General features: G+C 44.9%; 1 protein-coding gene across 1 annotated transcript in view; it reads left to right on the top strand.

The window, feature by feature from the left end:
* Positions 1-25,452, top strand: part of Nid2 (nidogen 2) — a 72,730-nt gene that overhangs the window by 43,441 nt on the left and 3,837 nt on the right. Inside the window, exons 9-18 of the mRNA XM_070028221.1 lie at positions 1,254-1,397; positions 2,885-3,013; positions 4,146-4,283; positions 12,272-12,391; positions 13,210-13,443; positions 17,730-17,951; positions 18,705-18,874; positions 21,646-21,775; positions 22,804-22,975; positions 24,705-24,862. Coding sequence (XP_069884322.1) covers positions 1,254-1,397; positions 2,885-3,013; positions 4,146-4,283; positions 12,272-12,391; positions 13,210-13,443; positions 17,730-17,951; positions 18,705-18,874; positions 21,646-21,775; positions 22,804-22,975; positions 24,705-24,862 — 1,617 coding nt within the window. The remainder of the gene's footprint in view (positions 1-1,253; positions 1,398-2,884; positions 3,014-4,145; positions 4,284-12,271; positions 12,392-13,209; positions 13,444-17,729; positions 17,952-18,704; positions 18,875-21,645; positions 21,776-22,803; positions 22,976-24,704; positions 24,863-25,452) is intronic.

The raw sequence follows: 25,452 nt of genomic DNA, 5'->3' as shown, positions 1-25,452 counted from the left end.
TGTGGGTTCATTTTATACCCTGCTACTTTGCCAAAGTTTTGGAGCGGAATCTATGGGGTTCTTTAAATACAGGATATGTCATAGCATTTTTATTCTTAACACCTGAGGAACCAGAAATAAACCTGTGCCAAAGCTAATGGCCTGGTTATCTAGGTCCTGGAGCTCCCTCTGTCCCAGACCACACCTTTTCCAGTAGAAGGGTTGTGGTGGGCTTAGATTTTTACCTTATCCCAGCTCTATTCATCTCTCCTAACCGTGTATGTAACAGTGACCAGGTTACTTGGCCTGTCTGTGCTACAGAGATGTGGAAATGGAAGTGTAGCTTAGAAAGCATGAAGCCCTGAGTTCAAGCCCCACTACTGACAAAAATAAAACAAAACTAATAAAAATGAAGATATATTAATGGAACCTTTGGAGCCATGAGCTACATAATTGTGAGGGTTTAATGAAGTGGTGTACAATTCAAATCCTGCCTGGCACATCAGTGAGCATTAACTATTGCATGCTACTTAGAACTTTCTGAAGGGAAGATTTCACATGTCAGCAGTCATTCATCCACTGTCTCGTGGACAGGTTATATATATATACATACCATGGGGTCAACACTGCAGAGGAAGAAAGCAAAGTCATTTGTATTTATTTAGTGTTCGGAATTGTTTCAAAAGTAAGATTTTGGAAGTAGTGAATTTTAATGAGAAAGTGTCAGATTTAGAGCCAGAAAGCTGGAGATTTGAGTCATTCCTTGATGAATCACTTCATGACTGTGAGCTTAGGGAATTTTTCCTATGTCACTCACTTATCTCTGAATCTAATCACAATAGAGATGACAGCCCATCTTGCTTATCCCTCTCCAATTAACTAGCAAAAATCTGGCATTGAAGCTGTGGCTCAAGTGACAGAGCACCAAACGAGCATAAAAGCTGAAGGACAGCGCCTAGGCCCTGAATTCATGCCCTGGTATCAGCCTGCATATATGGATATGTATGTACACACACAGTATTTTTAAAGAAGAGACTTTTTTATTCCCTGAATATAAAACTACTAGAAATAAGAAAATTTTTTTATAGAATCAGCCAGAGGATCTATTCTGGAAATGAAACTTGAGATGCAGGTTTGATACTTAATAATTTAATATGGTCTGCACATGGCCACCCCACACAGGTGATCATTTAGTCAATTTTGCAAGGATGTCTGTCTTCCTTCCCTACCATTCTCTCTGCAACAGCTCTATTGTTTCCTTTCTGCCCCTGCAGCAGACTCAGGCCCTGCTCCAGTGAATCCTTGCCATGATGGAAGCCATGTCTGTGACTCGACAGCACAGTGCCATGCAGGGACAGGTACAGACTACACCTGTGAGTGTGCACCTGGGTACCAGGGAGATGGACGGAGTTGTGTAGGTAAGAGACTGCTGTGCTTCTGTCACATGACCCTGGTTTTCACTTTGCTCTCAAAGTTAGCTCTATACATTTTTATGGTCTCCATGGATCTGTGGTTCTATCAGCTGCTCATCTGGATGTCATTGTATAAAAACTAAAGCATGGCCTGGTTTAGGTTTGAAATGTTAATTGGAGTTTGATATTTGGGGTTGGGGCTATGAAAAGAAACCATCTTTTGTAATTCTTAGATCTTTTAAAGTTTTTGTTAGAGTATATATTAAGTAGCTCTTAGACGGTTTTTTGGTTTTTCTTAAATTTTAGGCATTGATTGTCTTTCTTTAACCTATTATGTCTCCAAAAGTTGCAGTACATATTTCTTCATATTTGAAAAAAATCTTTCTTTCTTTCTTTCTTTCTTTCTTTCTTTCTTTCTTTCTTTCTTTCTTTCTTTCTTTCTTTCTTTCTTTCTTTCTTTCTTTCTTTCTTTCTTTCTTTCTTTCTTTCTTTCTTTGTTTCTTTCTTCTTTCTTTCTTTCTTTCTTTCTTTCTTTCTTTCTTTCTTTCTTTCTTTCTTTCTTTCTTTCTTTCTTTCCCTTCCTTCCTTCCTTCCTTCCTTCCTTCCTTCCTTCCTTCCTTCCTTCCTTCCTTCCTTCCTTCCTCCTCTCCTCTCCTCTCCTCTCCTCTCCTCTCCTCTCCCCTCCCCTCCCCTCACCTCCCCTCCCCTCCCCTCCCCTCTCCCCTCCCCTCCCCTCCCCTCCCCTCCCCTCCCCTCCCCTCCCCTCCCCTCCCCTCCCCTCACCCTCCCCTCTGTCTCCTTTTCTGGTACTGGCATTTGAACTCAGGGCCTGGACACTCTACTACTTGAACCACAGCTCCACTTTCATCTTTATGGAGGTTAATTGGAGATAAGAGTCACAGGTCTTCCAGCGTGGGTTGGCTTTGAACTGTGTCCTCAGGTCTCAGCCTTATGAGTAGCTAAGATTATAGGTATGAGCTACTGATACCTGGCTAGTGTTTTTCTTCTAAATACCTACTTTTTAATATGTAAAGAATTCTTAGACTGATTATTGAAAAATTACCTCCCTGTGACCCTGGAAAGTCTTGAAATAAATTTTATTACAGCTAATGATCTGCAGCTTGCATTCATACCTGATGCTTAAAAATCCTATTAAAAGTGGGGCACTGTGGCTCACATCTGTAATCCTAGCCATCACAAGACTAAGATCAGGAATATCATGGTTCAAGGCCAGCCTTGACAAAAAGTGTGAGACCCTGTGTGAAAAATAATGAAAGCAAAAAGGGCTGGAAGTATGACTCCAGTGGTGGAACACCTTTCTAGCAAGAGCAAAGCTTTGGGTTCAAAACCCAATACTGCCAATAAAGAAAAGGAAATCCTGTTTTAACTCCTGTTTTAGTCCCACTGAGGCCTTACCATACTGAGAAAACTGTGTCTTGAGACCTTCATCTTCTGGAATGCTTGAGCACTTTCCTGTTCTCATTTCTTCTTAGATGTAAATGAATGTGCAACTGGCTTCCATCACTGTGGCCCCAATTCTGTATGTATCAACTTGCTGGGAAGCTATAGGTGTGAATGCCGTAGTGGCTATGAGCTCACTGGTGACCAGCGCTCTTGCATCTGTGAGTACCCAGCTCATTTGTCTTCAGCCAAAATGGTGATGTATCCTGCTCTTTTCTTCATTGTCCTTTCCACTTGTGCTGTGCAGAAGCTCAGCCATGTGAACACTCACTATACTTTGATAGAACTCAAGGTTTCTCTTCAGCTTGGCCCCATAAATTGGTTTAACATCATGGTTTTCCTCCCACTAAATATTTATGGTGTTGAGTTACTAGAGGTAGCTCTCCTCAGTTGGGATTCTTAGCCTCATGATGTAACACAAGATTGGCAACAATCCAGTATGTGAGAGACCATCTCATATCTTGATCATTGTCACCCCTTCCGTCATTCTCCCCTCCCCGCAGGGCTCCCCCCCGCCCCCGCTTTAGTTCCATCTCATATCTTGATCATTGTCACCCCTTCCGTCATTCTCCCCTCCCCGCAGGGCTCCCCACCCCCCCCTGCTTTAGTTCCACAGTTCAGTCCCTGGTACCAACCAGGACTATATAGTCCTCAGTTTAGAATGAGGTAGATTTGTAAATTCAAAGGAGCTTGTCCCAGACTAGCATAATAGTACATACCTGTAGTCCTAGCACTTGGGAGGCTAAGGCAGGAGGATTGAGTTTGAGGCCAAACTGGGCTATATAATATAGACTATCTTTAAAAAAAAATGATGCACTCCCATGTCATGAGACAAAAAGCCCCATCCTTAGTAAATATGCCCCTTCTAGGGTGTTCCAAAACACACTTCAGACTTAAGAATGGATCCAAAAGAACTCTAGACATCTTCAGTTCATCTGGCTGATGGAGCTAGATAAAATAGAGAAAATACATGGTTTAATCCAGTGGTATAACAAAACATTGGAGACAGTAGAAACTCCTCTTGTGTGTGTGTTCATGCACACATACTCTGGGTTGTTGTAAGTTTGCTTGGATGACTGATTTTCATGCCTAGTGTTTTAAATGGACATCAGCACCTCTCTAGCTCTGCTATGCATGTGAATGGTGTAGGAGGACTCTCGCTCAGTTGAGATTCTGCCCTTGGTGGCCCCTAGAACCTGCATTATTGAGCATCTCAGGTCAGCTGCTGGTGCTGTGAGGAGTAAGCCTCACCGACTCTCAGGCCTGATCTCTTGGCTGTCTTTCTTTTTGCAGTGATTGCCCCACCTCCCAACCCTTGCGAGGATGGCAGTCACACCTGTGCTGGACAAGCCCGGTGCATTCACCATGGAGGGAGCACTTTCAGCTGTGCTTGCCTGCCAGGTTATACTGGCAGCGGGCACCACTGTTCTGGTAAGTACCTCTGGTCAGACTTGAGCAGGATAGACTGTCATCTTGCTCCCAGGAACCATCTCTCTTCTTTGCCTCAGGTAGCCTTGGAATTGGCAAAAGATAAAAGAGCTCTGTAGAATCAGAAGGGAGGGAGGCCCAGGGTGATTTCTGTGGGCCTGGATCAGCCAGTGCATGTGGTCATCTTGGGAGAAGAGATTCCTGGTGTGGGTGACCACTGCCAGCTTGTGGCCTTCTGTTCCTTGGAACTAGGGTAGGCTGGTGGGACTCACTGTCTGTTCTAAGTAGCCCTGTCCATTAAACATCTGGTGAGGAGGAGGGGCCATGCTATCTTGATCTGCTTAGTAGCTCCTGGGAGCCAGGAAGATGACCCTGTTTTGTTGGGGGACAGGGAGGGTAAGGAGGAGGGGCACACAAATTGAGAGAAGGAGTGGGCAAATGCAGCCATGATATAGTCAGTGTACCTTATGTAAAAGTGGAACTGTGGAATTTGAGGATATGGAGAGGGAGAGATGAGGGAGAGCGATGGAAGGGGAGACAGTGATCAAGATACTTTGTGCTCATATTATGGCTTATTGAATTGAAACCCCTTTGTATAACTATAATTTTTTTAAAGCTCCCAAGAGTGAGCACGTGAGCTGAGTAGGCCCTTGTGAATGGTGGCAGATGGAAACAGCAATTCTAAGAAAGGGGGGAATTTTGTCCTTTAGGTTTTTGTTCTCCTTTCCCAGCTTCACTGCTTTCTCAACCATCCTCTTCCTCCCCCTCACTTCACCATAACTGTGTATCACTGACATGAAGCTGAGTTTCCTTCTGATTATCCACTAGTGTTCATGTGTCACTGACATGAAGCTGAGTTTCCATCTGATTGTCCACTCGTGTTCATGTTGCTCTACTGAATAGCCTCTCTATTAAGGCACTACTGGTCTAGTTTCATGAACATTTATTTTTTATTTATTTATTTATTTTTTTGTTTTTTTTTTTTTGTCGGCCGTGGGGCTTGAACTCTGGGCCTGGGCGCTGTCCCTCAGCTCTTCAGCTCAAGGCGAGCACTCTACCACTTGAGCTACAGCGCCACTTCCGGTTTTCTGGTGGTTTATTGGAGATAGGAGTCTCATGGTCTCTCCTGCCTGGGCTGGCTTTGAACCTCGATCCTCAGATCTCAGCCTCCTGAGTAGCTAGGATTACAGGCGTGAGCCACCAGCGCCCGGCTAGTTTCATGAACATTTATACAGAAAGAGTTATGTCTAGTCCCAACAGCCTCACATTATTTCTGCATTCTAGTTTAGTGCTTTTATCTGCTAAACTTCATTGTGTGAAGTCTGGAAGAAATTTCAGAGAGGAGGTGTTGAAAGTTAAGGTACACATTGTATCTCTAGTGCACCTAGTCCCCCCTCCCACCATCTGGAATGGCTATATTTATTATAGGTGGGGGATACCTTGTATATGTGTGAGGGTCAGGAAGAGAATAATATGGGAATAATGCCTTTTATACTCTTGTGCCCTTATTCAGTCTGATTTTATCCACTCTCAGCTGTAAGAATGCAGAATTCCTGGAGAGCAAAACTCTTTTCCATAATGAGGTTGCATAATAAACATCTGGTAGCTTGTGAACATGATACTTTTAGCTAGGCACCAGTAGTTTACACCTGCTATCTTAGCTACTCAGGTGGCTGAGATCTGAGGATCAAGGTTTGAAGCCAACCCAGGCAGGAAAGTCCTTGAGTCTTTTATCTCCAGTTAACCAGTAAGAAGTCGGAAGTGGAGCTGTGGCTCAAGTGGTAGAGTGCCAGCTTTGAGTGAAAAAGCTAAAGGATAGTGCCCAGGGACTGAACTCCAAACCCCTAGTATTGGCCAAAAAAAGCAAAAAAGATACTTTTAAGATATTTAGTTTCCTTAACTATCCATTTTTTGACTACTAGAAATTAATTGCAGGGCTGGGAAGGTGGCTCAGTGGTAGAGCGCTTGCCTTGCATGCTCAAGGCCCTGGGTTCGATTCCTCAGCACCACATAAGCAAAAAGAAAAAAGCCGGAAGTGGCGCTGTGGCTCAAGTGGTAGAGCACTAGCCTTGAGCTGAAGAGCTGAGGGACAGTGCCCAGGCCCAGAGTTCAGGCCCCACGACCGACAAAAAAAAAAAAAAAAGAAATTAATTGCAGCCTATCTGTGGTGAGTATCAGTAACCACACCCTAGTTCAGGTTAGGTGTTTCTTTCATCTCTTCTAAAATCATTTTATCGGGCTGGGAAGGTGGCTCAGTGGTAGAGTGCTTGCCTTGCATGCATAAGGCCCTGGGTTCGATTCCTCAGCACCACATAAACAGAAAAGGCCGGAAGTGGTGCTGTGGCTCAAGCGGTAGAGTGCTAGCCTTGAGCTGAAGAGCTGAGGGACAGCGCCCAGGCCCAGAGTTCAGGTCCATGACCAGCAAAAAAAAAAAAAAATCATTTTCTCTTTCCGTTTGTCCTGCGAGACTTTGGTTCCCTTCTGCGATCATGTTAAAACCCTGAAATTTTGCATGTTTGGAGTTTAGGTTATTGCTACTGGGGGTTATTGTTGCTCTCTCATTTCTTTCACTTGCAGTGGTCCCTCTTTTATCTCTGGGTCTTCTACTTTTTGGATTTCTTCTGGAACCCACAAACATGCTAACCTCATCATTGGCTTCCCCAGTTAACAGTTGTGGCTGCAGATGACCTGGAAATGTAGTAACTTGAAATAAGACACACAGGTTACCTGTGCGTCAGGGGCCTGCGTGTGGCATAGCCTGAGCTCTGTAGCAAGGCACCTGGCAGATGGACTTCCCTGACAGCTTCATGGTGAAGGCTCCTTTCCTGGGCATTGATGGGAATCGATGGGCATCTGCACTACTGAATGGAGAGCCTCTCAGTTCCTTTGTTGGCTGTTGCCAGCCTCCCATTTCTTGCCACATGGGCCTCTCTTAACAGGACAGCTTGCTTTATTAAAGCCAGCGAGACGAACCTGCCAGCAAGATGAAGTCATCATCTCAAACGTGGCAACCCTTAGTGTGTGGCTTTCTTGTATGGGTTATAAACAAGCTACAAAGGGAAGGGGATTAGATGAGACCATGCACATGCCATGTGTTAGGGATCAGGTAGCGTTTTAGATTGTGGGGCAGTCAAGATGGAATAGTCGTTTTCATAAAGACCCTGATATATCTGGCTAATCATGAAAGTACCTTCCAGGATTTAGTTTTTATTTTTATTTTATTATTTTTTTGTCAGCCATGGGGCTAGAACTCAGGGCCTGGGCACTGTCCTTGAGTTTTTTTGTGCTCAAGGCTAGTGCTCTACCACTTTGAGCCACAGCTCCACTTCTGGTTTTCTGGTGGTTAATTGGAGATAAGAGTCTCACAGAATTTCCTGCCCAAGCTGGGTTTGAGCAGTGATCCTCTGATCTCAGCCTCCTTAGTAGCTAGGATTACAAGGGTGAGCCACCAGCTTCAGGCTCCTTCCAAGATATTTATACCTGGAAGTAATATCTATACATGTATTATTATATAGGTGTGTGTGTGTGTAAGTGTGTGTGTGTGTGTGTGTGTGTGATTTCATAGTGTGTGTCTTAGTGAGCCAGGCATCTTTGAGGGAGCCCTGTTTGGTGGGATGTGTTCCTTCTTGAAGCACATACACGTTTTGACTCCATAAGAGGAGGTGTGGGCTTTTCTCCAGCCATAGCTATGACTTCCTGAAAAATCTACGTTAGGATTTGGGTTCTCAGTCCAATTTGAGTCACTAGCCGGAGGCTTTTATCCAAATAGACTTAAATCTTCTCCAGCTTCCCTCCATCTGGAGAGATTTCAACCCTGTACTAGCGTGTATTGGCTAGTTCTCAGGCACATTTGTCCTTCTGGTGCAAAAGCAGATTGTCTCGTGTTGGAACACTCACAGGGAGGGACATGTATGAGTTGAGGAAACTGGGGTACAGATGGCCTGTTACCCAGAGCAGTCATTGCCCAGGAGTGGAAGGAGCAGAGCCACTCACATTCTGCTCTCAGATTCTCATTCTGTACTCCTACTGTAGATGTTGGGTAAGGCATGCTGAGTGCTTACAGGTCCTGGGGAGTACTCCACATGCCACAGGAATACAACCAGCAGGGTGCGTGACTAGACAGAGTAGAGAGAGAGAGCAAGGACCTGTGGGGCCATGGGGGAGATCAAGATTAATTGGCCACAGGCAATTACATTGGGCTGAAAAGCAAATGGGTAGTGTGGGGGGGGGCTAGAGTTCAGTGGCTGTTTCTAAGTGTGTCCAGATGGCTCTATTCAGAGGGAAGGCAGGAAAGGCTTCATGGCATCAAAGCATGAGCTCCAAGTGGATCTCACATTTTCCAAACAGGTTCTTTAAGAGCTTAATAGGTGATAGAGAGGAGAGAATTATCTTGGAGCCTGGAGAATTATGTTGGGCACTGTGGTTCCTCTAATGCCCTTGAATTGTCTGTCTCCCAGACACTGACCAAATATAGTTGGAGTTTTCCCCCCTCCCCTCCCACCCCCACAACATAGTGTGTGTGTGTGTGTGTGTGTGTGTGTGTGTGTGTGTGTGTGTGTGTGTGTGTGTGTGTGTGTGTGTGTGTGTGTGTGTGTGTGTGTGTGTGTGTGTGTGTGTGTGTGTGTGTGTGTGTGTGTGTGTGTGTGTGTGTGTGTGTGTGTGTGTGTACCAGTCCTAGAGCTTGAACTTAGGGTCTGGGTGCTATCCCTGAGGTTTTTTTTGCTCAAGGCCTAGCACTCTACCACTTGAGCTATCACTTCTATGTTTTTTTTTTTTTTTTTTTTTTTTTTGGTCGTCGTGGGGTTTGAACTCTAGGCCTGGGCGCTGTCCCTCAGCTCTTCAGCTCAAGGCTAGCGCTCTACCACTTGAGCCACAGTACCACTTCTGGCCTTTTCTGCTTATGTGGTGCTGAGGAATCAAACCCAGGGCCTCATGTATGTGAGGCAAGTGCTCTGCTGCTGAGCCACCTTCCCAGTCCTTTTTTTTTAATTTTGGAGAATTATTTGGAGCTCTGAGTCTCACAGTCTGTCCAGCCTGGGCTGGCTTGGAAACCTTAGTCTTCAGATCTCAGCCTCCTGGGTAGCTAGGATAACAGGCAAGAGCCACTGGTGCCCTGCAAGAAAGCTTCTTTGTCAAGGGCCTGAAAGTCCTTCCACATCCTGTGAAATAGGGAAACCTTTTTTTCCTTTAAGCTGACACCCTGGCTTCCTCCAAGCCCCACAACCGAGTGTTTGTGCCTCTGAAGAGACACCACCAATGGCTCTGAGCTTAAGCCCTAGAGCTCCTGACTGGACTGGAATTTTCTATCATGACCTGAGGTCCTTCAAGGAGGAGGTGATGGCTGTAGTTCTCAAGCCTTAGGGATCAGAGATTTTGCAGGGGTGATACCTTCATCTCTCCAGGCAGGCTCTTGTCTTTCTGGTTACTTCTAACAGTCTCTTTTATCTATATGACCTTGGTGTCTACCCTGATGGTAGTAGCACCTCTGAGCTCCTCCGGGGAGATTGGCTGGTCTTAGAGATTGGGTCTGCATCTTTAGGCCCTAGGCTTTGCTGACATCCAAGCCTTAGTAGCTTTGGGGAATCCCCTTTCCCTTGTTTTAAAAATAATCATCAGAAACTGTTCCCTGGGCTCAGAAATAAACCTCTCAGGAACCCCTCCTTCCTGCCATTGCTTGGGGTTCCTGTTACTGTGAGAAGTACTTTTAGCAAGCATATGTTTTGTCAATAGCTTTAATTTCCTGCATTTGGCTGCATGGTAATTTTTACAGCTTTGGTTTTACAACTCATTTTTATAGCCTCTTCTAGGCCCAAGGAACAGGATTGTCATCAGCTTTGTCTACCTGGGCATTTCAGCTGTTCTGCTGAAGAAACAGCCAGTCAGAATACGGGTTGCCAATACCGGTTGATTTTTGTGTCACCAAGGAGCTAACCAGAACACCTTGCTTGTTTCTGACTTTGCAGATAAGGTATCACCCTCTTTCTGTCTTGCTAGGTGAGATGTAGATGATCAGGAAAGTCTATTGCTCACCCTGGAAGAGCTTCTCTGGATGAAATTAGGCTTAGTTATGTGGAACATTTAAGGATTCTTTTGAACACAAAAGAGCTGATATACACGTCCACTGATTTCCAGAGGCAGAAGATAAGCAGCATGCTAATTTGCTAATTGCAAAGTCAAGGAAGAGAATGCCTGTGTAGTGTGCTACTTGTCTGTTAGGTGCTACCTAAGAAAGCACCTTAGAGGGTGGCTCCATGGGGGTGTGGCCAGAGCCAGGAATGGGAAGGAGGAAATAACCCTAGATGAACTTCATCTAGATCATAAGAGGCTGGGTAAGGAGCCATCCCAGTTCTAGGCCCATTTACACCTGATCCATTCTAGTGGTAAACCTCTAGCTTCCCATGCTGAGGTATTGTGCTAGTGCTACCATATTAGCCACAACTCCTATTTCTAGGTTTCTTACTGGTTATCTCATCATACTTTTTTCTATTTTTTTATTTTTTACATATTTTTTCTATTAAAAAAATTCGAAATCGGGTATTCATGGCTCATGCCTGTATTCCTAAACTACGCAGGAGGCTGAGATCTGAGTGTCATAGTTCAAAGCTAGCCCAGGCAGGAAAGTCTATGAAACTCTTTTCTTCAGTTAACCACTAGAAAACCAAAAGTGGAGCTGTGGCTCAAAGTGGTAGAGCACTAGCCTTGAGCAAAAAAGCTCAGGGTCAGCTCCCAGGCCCCAAGTTTAAGCCCTATGACCAATCCTCCCTCCCCAAAAGAAAAATTCTAGTCATTGTAGATGTGACTCATGCTTGTGTTGCTTTGTCAAGTCTAGATCAGAATTGGACCATTTGTTTATCTTTTCTTTTTTAAAAACTCTGGACGGCTTCCTCTATTAAGGCAGCTTATCACATCTGTGGGGAGTTTTAACAATCCCACTCCCAGAGTTTCTTTTTTTAGGTGAGGGAGTGAGGTGAGTGATTTCCTTTTGGCAGCATGGGCCAATTGCAATAAATAACATAAAAATGGATATGCATCTGCTTTTTGTTTGAAGTGTGAGGATTTGTAGTTTTGAGAAATAGTGTAATGCAAATCCTTAGGCTGTAATATAGAGAGCACAGAGGTTACAATTGTTTAATATGCCTGACAAATTTAGGCTTGTTCTGTGTGTGTGTGTGTGTGTGTGTGTGTGTGTGTGTGTGTGTGTGTGTGTGTGTGTGTGTGTGTGTGTGTGTGTGTGTGTGTGTGTGTGTGTGTGTGTGTGTGTGTGTGTGTGTGTGTGCGCGCGCGTGTGTGCGTGCGCTGGTTCTGGGGCTTGAACTCAGGAAACCTCGCATTTTCACTTGGTCTTTTCCCTCAAGGTTGATGCTCTGCTACTTGAGCCACAGCTTCACGTCTAGATTTTTGGTAGTCAATTGGAGATGAGTCTCACAGTTTCCTGATTTACTAGGCAAGACTGAGTGTGCTTCAATTTAGTTGAAAAAGTATTTGGGGCCTCATGTGGGCCCTTGGCATCTCTACATGAATGGTATAGGGAAACAGCGCCAACAGTACAGGGAATAAAAACTATTGTTGCCTATATTTATCTTTATTGTTGTCGTCCCAAAAGGAAATTAATGATTTATAGTCTAAAGGTTAGTTCAAAGGTAATAACATCCTGGAATTCACTGTAGATGAAAGCTCTTGTAGAAATATTCTGCAGGATATTTTTATCTGTGAGTGACCACATGTTTGATTTCTCCACTGAACTTTCTGAGTCTCATATATTAACTCATATGTTCCTAGATTTGGTTTTTCCTGGTATAAGCATACTTCTAGGTTTTAGCATTTCTGTGCTCATCAAAGACCTTCTGTAGTTGATAGCTTGTTGGTCCCCATGCACAGAGACTGTAGTCAATCAAACAGGTTGTATCTGTAGACTGTAGTCTTACAGGTTCTGTGCTGTGAAGTCATGCTCTCCCACCCCCATTCCCTGGCCTTGTTGCTGACCTCTGCAGATGTTGATGAATGTGCAGAAAACAGATGTCACTCTGCTGCCACCTGCTACAATACCCCTGGGTCTTTCTCCTGCCGTTGCCAACCTGGATATCACGGAGATGGATTTCAGTGCTCACCTGGTAAGGCTGGGAAAACCAAATTAGGCACACGAATCACCTAGTTCCTTCAGTGGTATTTTTTTTTTCTCTTGCTGCTTGCTTTTGAGTTAGCCTGGTCTGAGGCTTTATTGGGTAGATCTTTGAGGTTTAGATTTTCCCCTTCGTTACTCCTGCTGCCTACTTTATTACTACATGACTGGTAGTGAACATTCTTGAAAACCTAGAGAGGGACCCATCTCTCTGCCTACTTAAAGGCAGTTCTGGTTGGTTTACTGCATGAATGATCTGCTCCGCTTCAGTGAATAGTCTTTGGATAAAACAGTGAGGAGAATCTAATTAGCTTCTCAGTTAATAGCATACTAGGGCATCAATAGTAGACACCCATTGCAGAGGACTAGATTAGCACCGAGCGGTATGGCTGACGTTGACCTGGTCCTTCTTAGAGCTTACCTCCAAGTTTCAGGGGACAAATGGAGTTTGACTTCTTCTATCTGAAGTCTCATGGGATGTTGGGCAGATTTCCACAGGTTGCTGCTCATTTTATCTAGGCAGCAGTAGGCCCCTAAGGGCTGAGGAGGGAGCTGCCCTTACAGTTTCATTTATCTAGAGATTTAAAGAGACTTAAGGACACAAACTAAATAGACAGGGACAAATCTAAAATAAGAATTCAGGACTGTGAAAACCTCCTCCCAACTCCCCCCCCCCCCCATGTTATGGTGTTTTCCCATGGTAGAAAACATTCCTTAGCACAGGAGACTTTCATGGTGGCAAATTAGAGTAAACATGTTACAGTCACGTTCTCATTCTCCTTTTTGTCTCCTCTGCTCTGGTTCTGGAAGATTCTACCTCAGGCCTGAAGCCCTGTGAACAGCAGCAGCGCTATGCTCAGGCACAGCACGCCTACCCTGGGTCTCGACTCCACATCCCCCAGTGCGATGACCAGGGCAACTTCCTGCCACTGCAATGCCACGGCAGCACTGGCTTCTGCTGGTGTGTGGACGCTAATGGCCACGAAGTCCCTGGCACCCAGACTCCACCTGGCTCTACCCCACCTCACTGTGGCCCACCACCAGGTGAGTCTCTTAGGAAAGAAACCACATACCAGCTTGGGTGCAGCTGCAAGAGGCAGAATGGCACTGATGGCGTAGGAGGTTTATCACCTAGCCTAGTGTATGTGGACTCAGAGCTGGCTGGTTACCATCCTTTGCCCTCTGTCCTTGGGAGAACGCTTGGATGACTTAGATCCTTGTCAAGTACCAGACAGGACTGAGTTCCCTAGCTAACCGAGGCCATTGGGAGTGGTCTCAGAGAGCTGGAAGATGGGACCAGACCAGCACTTTGTCCAGAGCAAAACTGTCTCTTCCTATATAGCTCTCTCCTTTAATTCAGATGCAGGAAGCAGTATGAATGAAGCCTGTCAGTAGCATAGAACTATGAATTTTCTTTAAGCTGATAACTCCATTCCTCTCTAGTCCGTATAGCAATGAGGAACCCCTTTTGCCTCAGCAGTGTTTGTATGAAGATTGTGATCTTAGATCTGAGATGCTCATGACAAATGTGTCCTTTATCATCTGTGCTCCCTCTGTTAATGTGAAACATGGTTACTAAATGCTCACAGTTAATGACAACAGTAGGTACCCAGGACAGCTTTCTACTCCTTGGGGAATTAGTCAGAGATGGGGTAGAACTTTCTTCTTCATACTTACTCTGGAAGAACTATATTCTGAAGAACATAGGGTTAGTTTGAGGCTGCTTTTGCCTAAATGTTTCCTGTATCTGGGAACTGGTTATTAAAAAAAAAATCCATTCTTATTACTGAGAAAGTTTCAAACATTATCTTGGTTTTTAATGTATGTGAGGAATCAGAGCTAGAGAATTTCCAATGGTTTGAATTCTCTAACAATCTTAATTGTTCCCACCAGGACTTTAGTGATTCTAAGCTTCATAGAAGTAAAAATTGGTAATGGCAGGATCCATAGCAATATGTCTAGTCCCTCTGTGTTTCTGTTTTTAGGAGTAGATTTTTACAGAGAGTCCTGTTTCACTCTTGGCTTCTCTTTTCAAAACTCAAGGTCTCCTCCAGCTGAGATTTGAAAAAAGAAAAAGAAAAAAAAAAACAACAACAGATGGTTGGGAGATCCCTTAGGGAATAGTTCAGAATTCTATTAAATTTATTAAGACAAACATGTGTTAAGGACAATGATTCAGCCTGAGAAGTTAATGAGTAAAATAGGGACACATTGTTTTGTGTAGCCTTTCCCATGGCTTTGACTTCTCCCTTGGCATCAGCTTGGCTTGATCTGCCATTTCTGACTAGTCTCATCTGTATAATGGGGTCAGCTGGAGCGGGCATGTGCCCAAGATGTCAGGATATTTAAGCCCCTGCCCATTAGAAGCAGAAGAGAAAGAAGCCCATGGTTGGATGGAGAAGTAGCTTTCAATAGCAGGGAAGAGGAGTGTGTCCACATAGAGACTGGAGACTCATTTCCCAGAACTTCACTCAGCTGGCTATCTGCATTCTACACGAAGAAATGTGCCTTGCTAGGGGCTTCTTTGAACCAAGAACGAACTTTTGGAATTCAGAATGTGGGGTGAGGTGGTGTTGGGAGCCTCTGTAGGGCATCCTGCTTTGAGGTGTGAATGACAGTGTTTGAGAAAGTAGCATTCCTCACTTCCGGTCCTTGGATAAGGAAGTCTGAATCCTACCTTTTTCTATGAAGACTCAGAGCTACAGTACAAGCTGAAGGACACCTTTTCCCCCAAAGCTGGGGAGTCTTAGCCAGAGGCAGGTGGTTCCCATCTGTAGTCTTAGCAACTCAGGACTAAGATCTAAGGATAACGGTTCAAAGCCAGCCAAGCAGGAAAAAAAAAAAGAAATAATGAGACTCTTACCTCCAGTTAGCCAGCAAAAAGCTGGAAGTGGAGGTGTGGCATAAGTGGTAGATGCCAGCCTTGAGTAAAAACATCAAGTGAGAGCTCAAAGCCCTGAGTTCAAGCTCTAGAAATGGCATCAGTACTCTAAGGATCGGGTTCACTATCTTCCCAGAGGACCTGGGAAGCCCTTTTGCAATGTTTCCAGCTGTTTCTGGCAGTTGCTAGAGGGGGTTTGAACAATGGAGTGGAAGGAACACAAATGCCTTTGTATTTTCAATGTACAGAAGCTCTGGCTTCTGGTTGTGTGTACACTGGTGTAGAGAGAGGGAGGTGCAGGGCCCAGGAGGACAAGAGCAGGAAGACCAATGGAAAGGTGGTTGCAGTGAATCTAGCACAAGATGACAGGTAGAAGTGGAGAGAAGTGAAGATATCCCCAATGCTTTTGAAAGTAGAACTGACAAGAATTTTTTGACATGTCTGATGTGGAAGAGTTAAGGATGGTTGTGTCTGAGCAATGGGAAAATGGAGGTGCTATTTCCTGATAGTGAAAAGATTAAGAGAGGAGCAAATCTGATGGGGGAAGGCAGGGGCCCTAGCTTTCTAGTTGTTTGTTTTTTGTTGGTCATGGGGCCTGTACTCTGGGCCTGGGTACTGTCCCTCAGCTCTTCAGCTCAAGGCTAGCACTCTACCATTTGAGCCATAGCGTCACTTCTGGCTTTTTCTGCTTATGGGGTGCTGAGGAATGGAACCCAGGGAATCATGCATGCAGGCTAAGTGCTCTACCACTGAGCCACCTTCCCAGCCCCCCAGCTTTCTAGTTTTATGCTGAGATTTCTGTTATGCATGAAAGCAGATATTTGGCTGTGTAGTCCTACAGGCTATAACTTTTGAGCTGTAGAATTAAGAAGGAAGCAGAATTACCTTCTATATTTATTTACAGCCCTTTAGTTTATCCAATCATAAATGGACAACTTATTTCAACAGTCTTTTCACACAGCCATCTACATTTAGGACAGAGCTTTAATGGTCCCAGAGTGATATGTGGGAATAGAATAGCTCTGTAACACAAGTCAGCAGGACTTGAAACTGAGGGAGATAACAGGACGAGTGCATGCTGAAGAAGAGAGGAGACACCAGGGTGGCAGAAGTCTAAAGACTACAGAGAAAGGTTTTGCTTTGAGAAGTCACAGGGGAAGGATGGCTAAACAACTTCTAGAAATTGGGTTGTCCAAGCATTTTAAGTTGCATGCTACTATATGCCCTGCACATTAATTACATTGTTTCACTTTTGTTTTTTTGGACTAGTACCATGATTTTAACACAGGGCCTGTGCTTGCTTGGCTTGTTGGCTTAGCAGGAGCTCTACCATTTGATCCATGCCTCCAGCCTCGCTTTTTGCTAGTTAGTTGAAGATAAGATCTCCCGTTGAATGGTAGTCCTCCAGGTCTTAGCTTCCTGAATAGCCAGGATTACAGTCATGAGCCACTGGTGCCCAGAATTTGCTTTTATCCTATGTAGTTTTCTGACAGAATAGATACTGGGGGCCAAATAAGACTGGCTTTCAGCAATTTTTCTTTTTTTTTGGTCCGGTTGTGGGGCCTGAACTCTGGGCCTGGGCACTGTCCCTCAGCTCTTCAGCTCAAGGCTAGCGCTCTACCACCTGAGCCAGAGCGCCACTTCCAGCTTTTTTCTTTTTGCTTATGTGGTGCTGAGGAATCGAACCCAGGGCCTCATGCATGCAAGGCAAGCGCTCTACCACTGAGCCAACTTCCCAGCCCGCAATTTTTCTTTTTGCAATACTGAAGATTGAATTCATAGCCTCACACTTGTTAGGCACGTGTGCTACCACTTCTGCCACATCTCCAGCCTATTTTCCACTGATTATTTCCAAAGTAGACTCTCTCCAGGATCAGCCTGAACCTCCTACTCGTGCCTTCCCATGTCTTAAGGGTGGCAGGCGGGCACCACTGCTCTCAACCTCCAGCAGTGCTTTCTAAAACACTCTGGCCAAACTCAAGCTGACCCACTCAACACAGAGTCTTGGAGCTTGAAACAAGTAGCAAAGAATAACCATTCATTTAAAGTATGACATAGGCCACTGAGTCCCCAAAGAGAGTCTGCACAAGCACTCTCTGCAGAGTGCACTGGCCACAGGCCAGTGTTACTGTGGGCCTCTGCTGACCTGAGTAAGATGTCTGACTGTGCAAGCTGTGTGCTGTGGCTCAGCCTGATGTGGTCAGACCTTGGTGGCACTTCTTCCTGAGTCAGGGAGACATTAAGCTGATCTCTTCTCCAGAGTCTCACAGAAAACATTTGAAGAACTTACCTGCCTCCCTGGACCCGCGAGTATCCAGGGTCTTGGCTGAGAACCCCTTACTGGACACTAGTAGAAGGATGGGCAGAGGGTCAGGTGTGGGAATCTTGAACTTTATGCTGTGTTCTGTTTTAGCTGACAATCAAAGGCTTTGTTTCCTCATCTGCTTAGAGCCTACCCAGAGGCCTCGGACGGTCTGCGAGCGCTGGAGGGAAAACCTGCTGGAGCACTATGGTGGCACACCCAGGGATGACCAGTACGTGCCCCAGTGTGATGACCTGGGTCACTTCATCCCCTTGCAGTGTCATGGGAAGAGTGACTTCTGCTGGTGTGTAGACAAAGATGGCAGAGAGGTTCAGGGCACACGCTCTCAGCCAGGCACCACCCCCGCATGTAAGTACAGGTATAGCCCAAACTCACCTCAGTGGCACCTAGGCATCTGTGTAGAGATTGCTGGGGGAGTTGTGAGTCACCCGGTCTAAAGCCAGAAGTCACTTCATCAACATGCTTTGTCCATTGATAATCTGGTTCTCCAGATTCCAAGATGCCCATTCAGATTTGTGTTGAATTGGTCACTCAGCTATTTCTGAAATGAGAACACCTAGAACTTACTTTAATGTTGCATAATTTTTCCTTCTTTGCCAATCCTTGTGTCACCCCAGGGTCCCAAAGAATTTTTTTTTGTTGGTTGTGGGGCCTGAACTCTGGGCCTGGGCGCTGTCCTTCAGTTCTTCAGCTCAAGGCTAGCACTCTACCGCTTGAGCCACAGTGCCATTTCTGGCTTTTTCTGCTTATGTGGTACTAAGGAATCAAACTCAGGCCTTCACGGCAAGCACTCTACCACTGAGCCACCTTCCCAGCCCCCCCAAAGAAATATTATCCCCTCAAAAACAAGGACAAGAAAAGACTCAGCTTTTCTGTGAGGGAAGTGTTGTATTGTAATGGGTAGTGATTTACATCAAGGATTCTTGAAAAAGCCCCAGAAATGAGAATTTCCTTTGAAGAACATCTGGGGCACATCTGTTTACAGCACCGAACTTTTGATAGTTTTGAAGGCTTTGGCATGTGAGAAAGTAACTTCTTTGTCCCCACCCTCCCCTTGTTTTCTCTTCCCTCCTTCCCCATACCTCCTTCTTTCCATGGCAGGTATACCCACCGTTGCTCCCCCTATTGTCCGGCCCACACCACGGCCTGATGTGACCCCTCCATCTGTGGGCACCTTCCTGCTTTATGCTCAGGGCCAGCAGATTGGCCACTTGCCCCTCAATGGCACCCAGCTTCAGAAGGATGCAGCCAAGACCCTGCTGTCTCTGCATGTAAAGTGGAGTTCCTTGAGGGGCGGGGCATGGGGCGGGGCTTGGCACAGTGGGCTGGTGCAGGGTGGGGCCTGGTATAGATTGTGCCACTGGGCAAAGAGGAATGTGGAGTCAGGAATTCCTGTAGTGCTATGGGCTGCAACCCATCTGCACTGGCCTGGAGCCACCACTACTGACGTGGGGGCTGTCCATTGCTGGGAGTCATGTCTGACCCATCCCAGGTGCTCTGTCCTGTGGGCTCAAGGTGTTTCAGATATGAGGAAAGGGAATGTAGAGTTGATAGGATGTGAAGGCTGTTTGGTGATTCTAGGGAATATTGACAGGCTCTTGCCCAAGTCTTCAAGGTTTTTTCTAGGTCCCAGGCATTCTGGAGTCACAACTAAGAGGTGGTGGCTACAACATGTGGTTTCTGTGATCTATTGAGAAGCTCGAGGGAAAGATAAAACCTAAAACCTCCTCTCTGTTGCATCTCTGCCCTCCTAGTTTGGTCATATGACTCTTGACACCCCTCCTCACCCCTCTTTCTTAAACTTCCTGACTCCTTCATAAGGAAGAATTGGAGAGAGTATACTCACTCCTGGGAAAGGACAATGCAGCTTTCCCTAGGACATACTTGCCACTTTCCAAGCTCTGACCAAGGCATTTGGGAGGTTTTTTTTTTCTTTTTCTTTTACTTTAAAGTGAGAACAAAAAGAAAGAGAGACCCCTCTCCCCTCTACTCCCCCCAAAGGCATTGATACATACAGTGGAAAACATCTGATCCTGTTTTATTTTTTTGGCAGTATTGGAATTTGAACTCAGGGCCTCAGGCTTGACTAGGAATGCCCCTTAGCCATGATTCTATTTCTAAACTTGACACTTGGGATAGTTTGTCATCCATGAGAGAGAAAAGGACCAGTGTTCTTGTTCGTATTTACTCTAGTGCTATTTATTTGGTTCCAAAAAAGTTTAAAAGCAGCCAATGTTCAGAGAAAGATAGGTTTTTTTTTCTTCCTTTAAGATTCATGGCTCCTGCCACCCAGCAAACTGGGTTCCATGATTCCTTGGGTTCATAGAAGCCTTTATAAATGTGTACTTTTGCCCAAGACAGCTCTTTCTTTCATTTTTCTTCCTTCCCCTCCTATTTCTCCTTCCCTTCCTTCCCCTTTTCTCTATTTCTCTCTCTCATCATTGAGTTTGAACTCAGAGCCTCATGCTTGCTAGCAGATACTCTACTATTTGAGCCTGTCTCCAAGCTTTAGTTTATTTTTCTTAGTTAATTTTTCAGGTACGAACTTTTGCTTCTGCTTGGTATCAGATTCAGATCTTGATTCTCCTACTTCTCCTCTTGATTAGCTGAGATTGCTAAGATCTGTGCACCACCAAACCTGGCTTGACTTTAGAGATAAGATCTGGCTAACTTTGCCTGGCTGGCCTTGAACCTTGATTCTCCCATCTCGGCTTTCCTCCCTCTGCTCTCTGTGTAGCTGGGATTTCAGGCATGAGCCACCATGCCCAGCCCAAATGGCCTTTTAATTTTAAAGTAAAAGTATTGTTCACCTTAGGTATCCCCGTGTAAACTGCTAGCTTTTCTGCAGGAACCAAACGGAGTTAGTAAGTCTCTTGTGCTGTCTCAGAGGCTAAGTCAACCCAAGCCCCAGGAGGCTTGTTAAGCAAGAGAGAACTGAATTGACCTCAGGGACAGCCAGATGGCCTCTAGAAGTTGGCTTTGTACATCTTCTGGTTGTCTTGGAACAGAAATCTGGGTTAGGAACTTTATGAAGCAAGTCCTGTGTGGAGATCAGGAATGTCACCGATTTGGCATTTTGAAAAAAGACTGTCATTTAGTACTAATGAGGGGGAGGACAACCCACTAGCCAAAGGTTTGGTGACTGCAATTTCCCAGTTCCTTAACCCATTAAACTACACTTTCTTTTAATAGAGTACAGCTGAATGATTTGCTTTATATGGGGTTAGGAATGAATAACTACACCTCAAGTGGGAAAAGGATCTCAGCTTGTTTACCGGGGAGGGGAGAAGAGATTTTGTTGGCATATGTCGGCAGATTTTAGAAAGGCGCTTTCAAAAAAATGCCAGTAACATTTGAAAGAATTTAGTTTTAATTCAATATTAAGGACTGAGATTCCTCTCATCCCTGAGGGGAGGGAGCTGAGTTCTTTTATGAAATTATTGTTTATACTTCCAAGGATAATGGCACTTGAGGGGCTCACTGTATAGCAATTACTGAGTAGGACATTTGATAAGCACTGATGACATTGATTTTTATTTTTTTGCTGGTCCTATGACTTGAACTCACGGCCTGAGCACTATCCCTAAGCTTTTTCACTTAAGGCTGGCTCTTTAATATTTTGAGTAACAGCTCCACTTCTGGCTTTTCACTAGTTCATTGGAGACAAGAGTCTTTTAGGTTTGTCTGCGTGGGTTGGTTTTGAACTACAGTCCTCAGACTTTAGCTTCCTGAGTAGCTAGGATGACAGGTATGAGCCATCAGTGCTTGGCTTGGTATTAATTCTTATAGCAGCCACATGAAGTAGGTAGGATGTGAGGACTTGTTGGCACACATGTTGACGGTAGAGTCATAGAGTTACTAAGTGGCTAAGCACTGCAATGGCTCTAGGGAGGTCTCCACTGCCCACATGTCCAACTAGTCTGCTCTCTTGCTTGCAAGACCTCCATGCAGGGTTGCTTACTGTAGCCATGCACAAACATGAACTTGGGGATAGCAGTTCAAGCATATTAATTCTTCTAATCTTATGATTTGGCCCATGAAGGGGTCCATAGTTGTGGGACTTGACTATGACTGCCGGGAGAGGATGGTCTACTGGACAGATGTCGCTGGACGGACCATCAGCCGTGTGAGCTTGGAACCAGGAGCAGAGCCTGAGACTATTGTTAATTCAGGTCAGCAACTTCACTCATTTCACTTCATGGTACTAAGTCACTTACTGTTGTATGTTGGTCTCTTCTTTGTTTTCATGAAATGGGAGGTTAAGTTCTGGGCCATTAGCAAATGCCTTCATGTGTCAGAGTGAAAAGTTGATAAGAGGTGACACTCAGGAGATGATCCCTTCCCAAAAGATATAGCTCACAGGAAGTATCAGGGAGTGACAGTTTATGCACCCTGCCACCAGCACTATGGATGTCAGGTATTATCAGGATAGTATGCAAGAAACTATATGTGGCACTGGTGCCTGATGCCTGTAATCCTAGCTACTCAGGAGGCTGAGATCTGAGGATCAAGGCTCAAAGCCAGTCTGAACAGAGAAATCTGTGACATTCTTATTCTATAGTTAACCACAAAAACGCTGGATGTGGAGGTGTGACTTGGTGGCAGGGTACGACACACACACACACACACGAGACACACACGAGACACACACGAGACACACACACACACACACACACACACACACACACACACACACACACACACACACACACACACACACACACACACACACACACACCAAGCTGGATGTGGAGGTGTGACTAAGCCAGTCTGAACAGAGAAATCTGTGACATTCTTATTCTATAGTTAACCACAAAAACGCTGGATGTGGAGGTGTGACTTGGTGGCAGGGTACGACACACACACACACACACACACACCCCAAGCTGGATGTGGAGGTGTGACTTGGTGGCAGAGTACGAGACACACACACAATATAGTTAACCACACACACACACACACACACACACACACACACACTATAGTTAACCACACACACACACACACACACACACACACACACACACCAACCTAGAGATGATGGAGAAAGTGACAGAAGGATCACTTCTTAAACTGACTTGGCTTTGGGATTTTAGAAACTCTCATGTTTTGTGCATGTAAGCTTTTCAAATACAGCAGGTTTTCACGTCCCTCATGCTTCACAAATGTTCCAATCCTGCCTTTGCTTTTGTTTTTGCAGGTCTGATTAGCCCTGAAGGACTTGCCATTGATCATTTCCGTAGGACCATGTACTGGACGGACAGTGGCCTGGATAAGATAGAGAGGGCCCAGCTGGATGGCTCCCAGCGCAAGGTCCTCTTCCACACAGATCTGGTGAACCCCCGTGCCATCACTGTGGATCCAATCCGAGGGTCAGCTGGGCTTCCCTAATTCTGATACTTACAGATCTTCATTGAAAGCTTCAGTTTTTAATAGACTCTGGGGAGGGTTAGGAGAGAAAAAACTCAAATGCACTCATTAACAAATATTTACTGAGGATGTCCTAAGTATCAGGCAAAGGCAAAGTCTATTTCTCATTGTATTTGTAAGGAAATACAACAGATAAGAATATTTGGGCTGGGCGCTGGTGGCTCACGCCTGTAATCCTAGCTACTAAAGAGGCGGAGATCTGAGGATCATGATTCAAAGCCAGCCTGGGCAGGACAGTCCATGAAACTCTTATCTCTAATAAACCACTAAAAAACCAGAAGTGGTGCTGTGGCTTAAGCAGTAGAGCACTTGCCGGAGCTAAAGAGCACAGAGACAATGAATGCCCAAGCCCAGAGTTCAAGCCCCATGACCCACCAAAAAAAAAAAAAAGAGTATTTCCAATTAACAAGATAATTGTTTTTTAGATGTCACCCATTAACTACTTCGTATATTTAACAAGGCAACACAAGGTGCCGTGTACAATGTCTCAGTGTCTTTAGCTGGGAGCCAGCTATCAGTTAACTGAGATTTTCCTCTAGAAAGTTCCACACAGTAATCCCTGGTTTAAATTGCTATAGGCTCTGTAGTTTCTATTGCTTAACAATTCCTAACAAGTATTATATTTCTTTGGGCCCTAGGCTCAAGATCCAATCCAATCAAATCAGCAAATTAAGAGTTTCTAGGACAGTTTCATTTGGTAAGGATGTCAGAGTGTTAGTGACTTCTACGGAATTGTAATTGTCAGAAAAATTTAGGATGCAGACAAAAGCAGCGCATGGCTGTGTACTAGTTGCCTATGGTGTGTAACTAATTGCCCACAAACACTGCAGCGTAAGACAACATTTATTGTAGCAGTGTCTGTGAGTCAGGAATCTGGGTGAGACTTTGAGTGTCTCTGGCAGTGTTTCAAAAGTCTGCAACAAAGATATTGATGAAGCTTCAGTGATCTTAAGGCTTAACTGATAGGACCACTGCTAAGCATACTCCTGTGAGCTTTTTTTTTTTTTTTTGAGGGGGGTGGGGAATCAGTCATGGGGATTGAACTCAAGGCCTTGAGAGTTGTCCTTGAGCTTTTCTGCTCAATGCTAGTGCTCTACCACTTTGAGCTACAGGGCCACTTCCAGTTTTTTGTGGTGGTTCATTGGCAGTGAGTTTCATGGGCTTTCCTCCTCAGCCTTCAAACTGTGATCCTCAGATCTCAGCCCCCTGAGTAGCTAGGACTACGGGCACCCAGCTTCCTGTATGCTTTTGGTGGCCCTCAGTATGGTCTTGCTGGCCATTGGGCAGGGGGTTTCTGTACAGGGCAGCTTACAGCCTGGCATCTACCTTCCTTCAGAGGGAGCCTAAGATGGCACTCAAGACAGAAGGCAGTTTTTGAAATGTAACATTGGAAGTGGTATTCTCTCACTTCTTCCATTCTGGTATTCACTGTAAGCATGACACTAAATCTAGCCCAAACTCCAGGGGATTGCTTCAGGCTCTGAGTACCAGAAGGTAATTAACAGTGGCTATCTTGAATGCTGCCTACTACAGCTATTTTTTTTCCCCTTAATGATGTTTGGGATTGAATCCAGGGGCTTTGTACTGTTAGGCAGTAGCTCTCCAATTCAGCTACAGCCTTAGTTCCTACACAACTATTCTTTTACAATCTTTTAAAAATTTTATCTACAGCAACTTATACTGGACAGACTGGAACAGAGAAGCTCCTAAAATTGAAACATCTTCTTTAGATGGAGAAAACCGAAGAATCTTGGTCAATAAAGACATTGGATTACCCAATGGATTAACCTTTGACCCTTTCTCCAAACTCCTCTGCTGGGCAGATGCAGGTAACACTAATAGAATATGTAACCAGATAACCAATCAGTAAGAACTAGGGCAGACGTAACAGTATCACACAGTCTGTGCTATCTCTAAACATTTGAAGAACATTTAATAGTTACAATGAATTTTCTTTTTGGTGTGGGTTGGATAGGGGCAGGGATGGCTGAATTTGGTATTAAGTTGTTGTTGTTTTGTTTGTCAGTCATGGGGCTTGAACTCTGGGACTAGGCCTGGGCACTATCCCTGAGCTCTTCAGCTCAAGGCAAGTACTCTACCACTTGAGCCACAGTGCCACTTCCTATTTTCTGGTGGTTAATTGGAGATAAGAGTCTGAGGAACTTTCTTGCCCTTTCCTGCCTGGGTTGTCTTTGAATCACTATTCTCAGATCTCAGCATCCTGAGTAGCTAGTATTATAGGCATGAGCCACTGGTGCCTGGCTTGGTATTAAGTTTTTATTGCTTAACAGACCAACATACTTGGTAAACCTTTTAATTTAAACAAAACATTGGCAGGAAGATCATGAGTTTGAGATCAGATTGGGCTAGACAGACTCACTTCAAGGAAACAAACAAAAAAAATCAGAAAGTAAAAAAA

This window comes from Dipodomys merriami, unplaced genomic scaffold, assembly GCF_024711535.1.
Source record: "Dipodomys merriami isolate MVZ:Mamm:240054 unplaced genomic scaffold, mDipMer1.0.p SCAF_1, whole genome shotgun sequence".
Classification (NCBI taxonomy): domain Eukaryota; kingdom Metazoa; phylum Chordata; class Mammalia; order Rodentia; family Heteromyidae; genus Dipodomys; species Dipodomys merriami.
The sequence above is the reverse complement of the archived record's forward strand: the minus strand, read 5'-3'. Positions and strand labels throughout refer to the sequence as shown.